Consider the following 9,312-nt stretch of genomic DNA (forward strand, 5'->3'; position numbering starts at 1 on the left):
ATTGAAGTGCCACTGAGCCAGTTCTATGTCACTCATCAGAGAAAAAGAAATCTTCTGTTTCTCTTCCCAATGCTGAGTTACTCTGTAATTCTGATGAAAGCAGTAAGAGATCCTGCAGAAGGTACTCTTTGCTATGCCTTGTGTGTTCACCAGTTCCTAGGAAGAAAAAGTTTCTTGGAATCCTCTAGATATGTTAAATATATGGAGCCTAGTCCATTGTGTCCCTTATTATTGTTTTTCCTTCAAGGCCCCTGTGCTGTTTGCTTGCTTTCAACTTCCCTATCCTGTAACTTATTTGTTAGCATATTTTCTTTCTTAGGCTCAAGTCCTAAGGCTTTTAAATTCCCATTAGTGAACCCTGTCATTGGGCAACCTGTTGGGTACACACATTCTGCCCAGTAGAGATTGAGTGCAGACTGTAAATCCTCTGCATACTTTCCAGGGTTAGAGTCTGCAATTCACAGGCTGAAGAAAGGAATAGGGGGTGGGGGGTGTTGGATGTGATGCAGGTAAAAGGAATACCTTATAGCCCATGATTCTTCTCAGAAAAGACATCTTCAACATTTTCAATTTCATTTTTCTGCAGTTTACGAGACAACAAACGTTTTGATGGCTAGATTTAAATACACCCAACCATTCAGTTTCTATTGATATTGGGCAAAATTAATTCTTTAGAAAGAACTACCGTAATCGGCATCTACCTATAGGAGAAACTAAGAAACTAAGATCAGGATTTACAGAGTGAATGCAACAATACCAACAACCTCTTTTGGGAGGCCCTCCTTGAAATAATATTCACCTTCCTTAATTTTCTGAAACCACAGAGATGGGCTACACTTACCTTAACAACCAGTTCACTGGTTGTGAGCATGTGCGCATGCGCTCATGCGCTTCGCTTGCCTCTTTGGGGATGAAACGTAGCTTCAAAAATGCAGCTAATCAACCCAGGCAGCTATGGTGAGTACAACAGGCATGGCACAGAACTCAGCTGGGCAGCATGGGCAGGGGGAACAGGCCAGAAAGTTGGTTATAAATGGAAAGGATGGGGAAGGGGCGGGGCGGTGGGCCCAGCCAATGATTACAACTACCGGTTCACCAGAATCAGTCTGACCAGGCAGCAGCCTACCACTGGATATTGTTAGTACTGGCAACAATGCTGAGTTTTGCCAAAAGATACTTCTTTGCTGCTTTAAATTGTTCTTTATTCATCCTCTAAGGGAAGGGGGATCCCAGGTCTGAACTATGTTTAAGACACTGTTAAAATCAACTCCCACAAAGGCCCACAGGTTTCCCAGTCTTGCCTTAAGCAGTCAATGTTTAGAGCTCTTGTAGAGAACTGCCCAATATGCTAAAGCATTTTTTAGTATACTGGGCAATGGTTGAATTTTTAACAGTAATTATAGCCTCTGTGTGCTAATCCATTTTCTCAATTTTCAACAAATCTGCACCTGTCATTTGATCAGGACAGTATGTCCACATACTTAAGTTGTTTGTGTTGTTTATTTTTTATTTTTAAGCCATTTAATAGTAATTAATACCAACCCTACAAATTCTTTTACTCATTAAGCAACAGACAAAAAAGTTTTATTAATGAATTTTAATAATATCACATACTTTTGAGCATGCAATTAAGAAACATGGAAAATTATGCCAAAGCACAATATATGTTTTGCTTTCAACTTGCCATTGTAATCTTTGATTTACCTTTTAATTAAACCTTGAACATTATGCAGAACATGGAAGCCACACAATTCCTACAGCGAACAATCTAAGGCGACAGTTTTATGTATTTTTACTTGGGAATACGGTTTGAATTAAGAAACAAGTCTATAGGACAAGGATGACTTTGTGACCTGTGAACTTTAACTGGACTTTAAGCCAGCCAGGAATTCTGGGACTTGAAATCCACAAGTCATAAAGTTGCCATAGTTGCTCACACTTCCTGTAAGAGGTCAGAATATATGGCAAAAAAATGAGTACCAGCTGACCCTTAGTATAATAGATAATGTATGTAAGTAAGTAAGTATGTATGTATGTATGTATGTATGTATGTATGTATGTATGTATGTATGTTGTATTTATGCTGATAAATAAATAAAGGGAGACTAGTATAGATCTATTTCAAGCTATTTAGCTCTCATCAGCTAGCCACACCCTTGTTGGGAATCGAACCTGTGCTCTATTGCCTCTTAGGCAGATGTGTTAACCATTGAGCTACACAGCTCGACTCCTTATCAGCCAGCCAGGGTGAGAGGTATATATTTAAATATAGATGGTCTCTTGTGACGAGCCGAAGACAGAGAGTGGAAGTGTGACCTTCCTCCCATATTTGGGCATACCAGGGGTTGTGACATTAAATATATACCTCTCACCCTGGCTGGCTGATAAGGAGTCGAGCTGTGTAGCTCAATGGTTAACACATCTGCCTAAGAGGCAATAGAGCACAGGTTCGATTCCCAACAAGGGTGTGGCTAGCTGATGAGAGCTAAATAGCTTGAAATAGATCTATACTAGTCTCCCTTTATTTATTTATCAGCATAAATATAACAAATGTAACAAAAAGGCAACAGTAAAAAATATTGGGTTTCTGTCTGGATGGTCTCTTGTGACGAGCCGAAGACAGAGAGTGGAAGTGTGACCTTCCTCCCATATTTGGGCATACCAGGGGTTGTGACTTTAAATATATATATATATATATATATATATATATATATATATATATATGTATGTATGTATGTATGTATGTATGTATGTATGTATGTATATATATAATTAGATTTTTTTTACAACCCCTGGTAAGCCCCAATCATGGGAGGAAGCCAACCGCTTCCATCATCTGTCCTTCGGCTCGTCACAAGAGTCCATCACGACAGAAACCCAATATTTTTACTGTTGCCTTTGTTATATTTGTTATACACACACACATATAGATAGATAGATAGATAGATAGATAGATAGATAGATAGATAGATACATACATACATACATACATACACACACACATACACACACACACACACACACACACATATACATACATACATTTTCTGACTTTGTCCTTTCAGTGTTATGATGGATTGTGTTGCTTTCATCAGCTGAACATAAACAAAATATTACAAAAGAATTCCTCCCATAGAAAAAATAACGAACATATTTTGGCAATTATACATCCATGCATTACAAAAGGTTATGTATTTACACTTTAAAACAAGTAGGCAAAACTAAGTTATGCTAATACAAAAGTACAACTGAAACATCAGCAAACTCTTCTGAAGGTTAGTTTGCAGATCTGAGAACCTCTAATAAGAGATTACTATTTATTGTAAACAAGTTTGGAATGTAATAGAATTGCCTTTAAAATGTGTAGGCCAAATATTTTTGCTAAAATTAAGAGAAATTAAGTTGTTCCCAACCTCTTCCTAACGAAACAATTTGTGCAGTTCATGCAGTCTGTTCTGGCTAATAATGCTTTCAGGTACATAAAGGTTTTTCATTTTGGCTTCATCTTTCCCATTCTTGCTAATAAACAAAGATGTTATACCCCAATGATGGAGAACCTTTTCATCACTGAGCTGAAAAATGAGCATGCATGCACATATGTGGCAGCAAATGTCAAAAAGGGAGAACTTCACGCACGTGCACGCTCAACTGGGCTGTAAACAGGAAGAGGAGATGCTCAGGGGGCATGCGCGTGCCGGAAAATGAGCTTCTGGTTTCTGGTGCGTGTATGTGCACCAGCCAGCTACTCTTCTGGCTACTGCCATGCATGTGCATGCGCCGACAAGCTCTTCTGGTTTCCAGCACTGTCACAAGCACAAAGGCCAGTTGATCGTCACATGCACATATGTAGCAGTAACCGGAAGAGGAATGGGTGACGTTGTATGTGCCAGGTGACATGGCTCCAAGTACCACTTCGGGCACGCATGCCATAGTTTTGCCATCATGGTTATAGCTAGCTAAATTTGGGGGGGAAATTGCAAACAAAGCATGTGTTTTAATACTGATGTTTCATTAGAACATCAACACAGATTCCAAAATCTTTCAGTCACCATAATTAAACATCCAATTCTGAGAGTTGGATTCCCAACACATTGGCAGTTGACAGATTGGAGAAGACAAGTTTATACATATTAGTAATAATACAATCAAGAGCCAAGGTGGCGCAGTGGTTAAATGCAGCACTGCAGGCTACTGCTAGATCAGCAGGTCAGCGGTTCAAATCTCACAGGCTCAGGGTTGACTCAGCCTTCCATCCTTCCGAGGTGGGTAAAATGAGGACCCAGATTGTTGGGGGCAATATGCTGACTCTCTGTAAAACCGCTTAGAGAGGCCTGAAAGGCCTATGAAGCGGTATATAAGTCTACTGCTATTGCTATTGCTATTGCTAATACAATCAAGAAGGGTCTTTTTTTTAACATTTGTTTCCTGGTGGTATGTCTGTCTAGTGCAGGGGTAGTCACCCTTTTTATAACTACCGCCCACTTTTGTATCTCTGTTAGTAGTAAAATTTTCTAACCGCCCACCAGTTACACAGTAATGGTGATTTATAAAGTAGGGAAGTAACTTTACTTTATAAAATTTATAAAGCAGAGTTACAGCAAACCCCTACCGCCCACCATGAAAGCTGGAACGCCCACTAGTGGGCGGTAGGGACCAGGTTGACTACCACTGGTCTAGTGGCTTGAATTTAAACAGGCTTTAGCAGGATTTCTCTCCCACTAAGGAATGAAGCAGAGTAGCTGTTGTATTAATTCACCTTACGCTCTGCAGGCTTTTGAACTCTAAAAGTGTGCCCCCAAAAGGTCGGGAGCAGAAGTTCCTGGGGGCCACAGGAGGAAGTCAATACTGATTATTAACAAATACTGTAAATTGGTGAAGGTTTAATTTATGCAGTTCAGTTATTATTTGTCTATAAAAACTAATGGTAAAAAAGATTTTTTTAAAAGATAACAAATCTACATTAACAAGAATTAAGAGCAATTCTCGTTAATACTTTTTTTTTTTTTGAGCTGCTAAACCTCTATATATTCTAATATTCTAGCATATTGGACTTCAGCTGGAAGGTATGTCTGTAATGCTTCTTTGGACCTGTAACAGTCAGAGCACTCCCTATGATGACCCTGCTGACTTTTATAGGAGATTTTAATAAAATTCAGGTTTGACGTTTCCCAAAATATGATCTTCATAGAGGGGGAGACAACAAAAGAAGAATCCAAGACCTACTGCCATGATACACATGGTCCACCCAAATCCATAGCTCCAATCAAACACATGCACGGTATTTACTGGGAAGGCCACACGTGTTGAAATCATTACAGCATAGATGACAAGGCCCATTAGTGAGAATACGGCTGCAAAAAAACAGGAAGATTAAAAATTAGTTACTAACACATGAAAACAGTAAAAGAACAGAATGGATTGTATGTTTTTAAAAATGGCCTTGGGAGAATTCTGAGCCCTGTCGGCATCCTACTCCTATGGTAGTTTGTATTCTAATTGCCCAATCTATCTAATATTGTGGTTAAATTAAACTGTCTCATGCCATCAGGCAAATGATTTATGCAATCCAGTATTTGGCAGTATCATAAGATCCAGCCTTGTAACGTGAGACCGTTTTTAGGTAAAGAGGCTAAGGGTTAACTGGAAGCAAAGCATGTTCTTTACCACTAAGCTGCAGTCCTTTCCCTACTTTGAGGCAAAAAGGCTCTTTTTAGATTCTCCTCCCCTGCCCCATATTTCAGGATATGGATATTGTCTTGTTCCCTGGTTTAAAATGAAATAGACAATGCTTGGGCTTTTTTTAAAAAAAATGCTACTATTTTCTCCATTAATTATAACAGAGTATCATCCCTATTAGCCTGCTTTTATGATATACAGGTAGTCCTTGACTTACAACCATTCATTTAGTGACTGTTCAAAGTTACAATGGCACTGAGCAAAACACATTTACAGTGTCCCATGGTTATGTGACCAAAAATTGGGTGTTTGTCAACTGGCATGTATTTATGACAGTTGCACTGTCCCGGGGTCATGTGATCATCATTTGTGACCTTCCCTGCCAGCTTCTGACAAGCACATAGTCAAGGGAGAGGGAAATCCAGATTCACTTAATGACTGCATGATCCACTTAACAACTGCAGTGATTTGCTTAACAATTGTGGCAAAAAAGATCAAAAAATTGGGGCCCTGACTCACTTAACAAATGTGGTTGTAAGTTAAGATCTTTCTATACTGCACTTTTGTTGAGTTTCCTGAGAAAATGTGAAATGGCACAAATCAAATCTATTGGACTAGATGACCTACAAGGTCCCTTCCAACTCTGTTAATCTGTATCTGTAAATCTTTTTTCATACTTACACTGTTATTTTCTTACTGCCATAGAAATAGCAGGTGTCTCTCCAAACTAAATCTGTTCTGCCATATTCTACAATATTCTACCCATACTTCTTTTGCTTTGGATACATAGCCTTACCAGCAACAAAACACAAGCCTCCTATGCCTCTAATGAAGTTGAAGCGAAGTGTCGGGATGGCAAAGGCGATGATGGACAAGGCAAAACAAATGCAGACAAGTACAAATCCAACTAAGAAGGTAGCAGCTGCACCTCTACCCCAAGCTGGAAATAAAAACAGAAAACAATGGTTCCATCTTTTATGCCTCATCCTAGCAAGCTACAGTTCTAAAATACCATTCAGTTATTCAAGAAGGTACGATAGGATATACATAGCAATCCATTTATCCGTGTTTTATGTAATAATGGGTTATCAAATAAACCACAATTTGGATGGGTTCATATACAATAGTAAGGCATTTGCCATGGCTTACCAAACATAACAGCTAGAGTTCCATGATCTGCTAAACTAAATCAAATGGCTCAAAATGCTTTGTGAACTCCAATCATTGCATCCATATAGTTTCATCTGCCAAAGGGAAGGGGGTAATTATTTCATGGATTCTTTGATTTTAAAGCAGCTACAATTTTAGAGAAAGCCAATAGTAAGCATTTGTTTTTTTCAGCCAAATAGGTATGATAAAGATATCACTACCTTTGCTGTTAGGCACCATATCTTTGTCTCTGTTAAGTAAGGCTTTCTGGGTTATTTTAATATTTCAATAACCTGTTTGAACAGGAATGACTGTGGGACGCATAACCAGATTAATTCTGGTTCTCGTAAAATCTCTTTCATGTCTTGCCATTAGTGCAGAATTGACAACCACAGTGACACTGATTTCTTTGGACCGAAAATACAATAAAAGCAGGAATAACTTGAGAATGTAGCAGAGAAAGGAATGTAATGGAATCTAAATCTTAACCATCTAAACACCTGGGAGTATTTTTTTATTTATTTGTTTCAACTGAGATGCTCATATAATACTGAATTGCTCTATACCGATTAAATCCAGAAAAGATCCTGGCATGTCAAATGTTAAAGACATTTTGTTAAGAATAGTCAGCTCAGAGTTTATGAAAGCATTTGTAAAAAAGTAGAAATCTTTATACAAAGATATTAAAACTGAGAAGAGCAGGTTGAAAAGCTGAGGGCAATGAATAGTAGGGACTAACTGGGATTTTAGAGACCCAAATTCAAGAGATGTGTCCCATGGCTTTATGAAAAGAGCACATGGCATACAAGATAAATATTCTACTTTTATTTGTGCAGTATTTTTGCTTGGAATGGCATTTTAAACATTCCTGGGTATATTCCTCAGATTTCATCCACCAATGTAAAATAAATAAACTACTTAAGAATTCCTTGGAGGATTTTAAATTTTCTACACATGAAAATTTAACTGTCTCTGTAAAAATGATTGACACTTATTACACAAAAATGATTGAATCCTATTACATAGTATAAACAGAATATCTGTCACTGATGGCATGTTAAACCCTTCACTGCTGAAGATTTTTTTTTTAATCCTTCATTTCACTTTATTTAGCTTGCACCCTACATAACCATTCAAATATTTTGTTCTGAAGATCAGCCAGAAAATAAAAGTGTTCATGACATTAACACTATTTCCAAAAAGAGACAACCATATTTAATATGCTTCCAAAATGTGTTTGCTGGAAACATTGGTATCAGTACATTCAGAATACTGAAATCCATTAGGTATAATCATTTAACCCTATTATGTCACATTATGTACCCAAATAATTTCTTAGACTTTATGATTGGCACCAATAAAAAAAATCAAAACCATAATTTTCCAAATTTTAAGTTGCTATGTTTTCTACTGACCAAGACAAAAATAACAGCTACAAATTCCTTAACCTGAGAGTACAAATAAACCAGAAAAGGAAGGTTTTTATAGCATCTACTTGCACAATTGTGCTGCCTGACAATCAATTCCTTCTTTAAAAAAAACACAAATTACTAAGCATTTCTAATATGGAGAAAAAAGTTGAAGTAACGATAACAGTGAGAAGAACTATTTGGAGTTACAGGTACAAAAATGTTATAAAGCATATGATGCACCTAAATATTTAATGTAATTTGTGTCACACACACACATACACACACACAGAGAAATTGTCTTACAGTGTCTCCATCACTGAGATCCTTACCAAAATCCATGAGAGATATACATTGCCTGCCACCTTGTAAAGAGCATAACTTCCATAATGTGCCTTCAGTCACAAATGAAGAAGTTTGTGAGGTTACCCAGCCCGAACCAGCTAACGAAATGATGCCAAAGATCATTGCTAAGCCCAGCAGAAGAGGCAAGATCCATCTGCAGCGGGTATAATCCAGACCATACTGAACCATCTTGCTGTTAGGTCTTTTCCAGTCACTTTAAATGCTAAGCAAAAAAAAAAGAAAGGTCTTCCTGTAATGGCTTTAGTAGTCTGGGAAAACAGGGTTTAAATAAAATGTGTGTGAATGGAAAAGAGACAGAGCTGTGGAGATGAAGAAAGAAAGGAAAGCAGAGAACAGCTTTGTGATCCTTGCAGGCCCTAAAGAAAACTCCACCTAAATTTCTATGAGCAAGTCACTACAACAACCTGTTGATCTGGAAAGAAAATTCAGGGTTGGGACTATGCTCATTTTAGAACCTGTCTCCTCCTTCTTTGTCAGCTACTAATTAAGATAAATATAGATTATACCCATTGCCATTAGTATTTAATCTTTTCCATGGCAGTAGCATTTCATAACAAACAGCACTGAAGGGCTTTTGAAGAGAGCAATGAAAGTGAACTGTGCATTTTTGGTGAATGAACTAGTCCCAGTCTTTAAAAATATTGAATAAATTGTTGAGATTTCTCACTGCTTAGCTCTAGGAGTCTAAACAGCAAAATCCAATATGAAAGAC

At 37.8% G+C, this 9,312-nt stretch overlaps 1 protein-coding gene across 1 annotated transcript; it reads right to left on the reverse strand.

Annotated features, from left to right (window-relative positions):
- Nucleotides 1-5,142: 5,142 nt before the first annotated feature.
- On the reverse strand, nt 5,143-8,768 carry LOC116507054 (p53 apoptosis effector related to PMP-22-like). Its single transcript, XM_032214983.1, has 3 exons — nt 8,567-8,768; nt 6,473-6,616; nt 5,143-5,351 (listed from the first exon to the last, which is right to left on the reverse strand). Exons 1-3 carry the CDS (start codon nt 8,766-8,768, stop codon nt 5,143-5,145), a joined length of 555 nt encoding a protein of 184 aa, XP_032070874.1.
- Between the last annotated feature and the right edge of the window lie 544 nt (nt 8,769-9,312).

The sequence above is a fragment of the Thamnophis elegans genome, chromosome 4 (genome assembly GCF_009769535.1).
Source record: "Thamnophis elegans isolate rThaEle1 chromosome 4, rThaEle1.pri, whole genome shotgun sequence".
In the NCBI taxonomy this organism is placed as follows: domain Eukaryota; kingdom Metazoa; phylum Chordata; class Lepidosauria; order Squamata; family Colubridae; genus Thamnophis; species Thamnophis elegans.

Bases quoted from the DNA above. Each gene is read 5' to 3' on its own strand.
- LOC116507054 (XM_032214983.1), bottom strand. From the start codon at position 8,768: ATGGTTCAGTATGGTCTGGATTATACCCGCTGCAGATGGATCTTGCCT. The intron at 6,617-8,566 runs GTAAGGATCTCA...TTTTATTTCCAG, and splicing joins TATATCTCTCATGGATTTTG to CTTGGGGTAGAGGTGCAGCT. The intron at 5,352-6,472 runs GTAAGGCTATGT...GTTTTTTTGCAG, and splicing joins AGGCTTGTGTTTTGTTGCTG to CCGTATTCTCACTAATGGGC.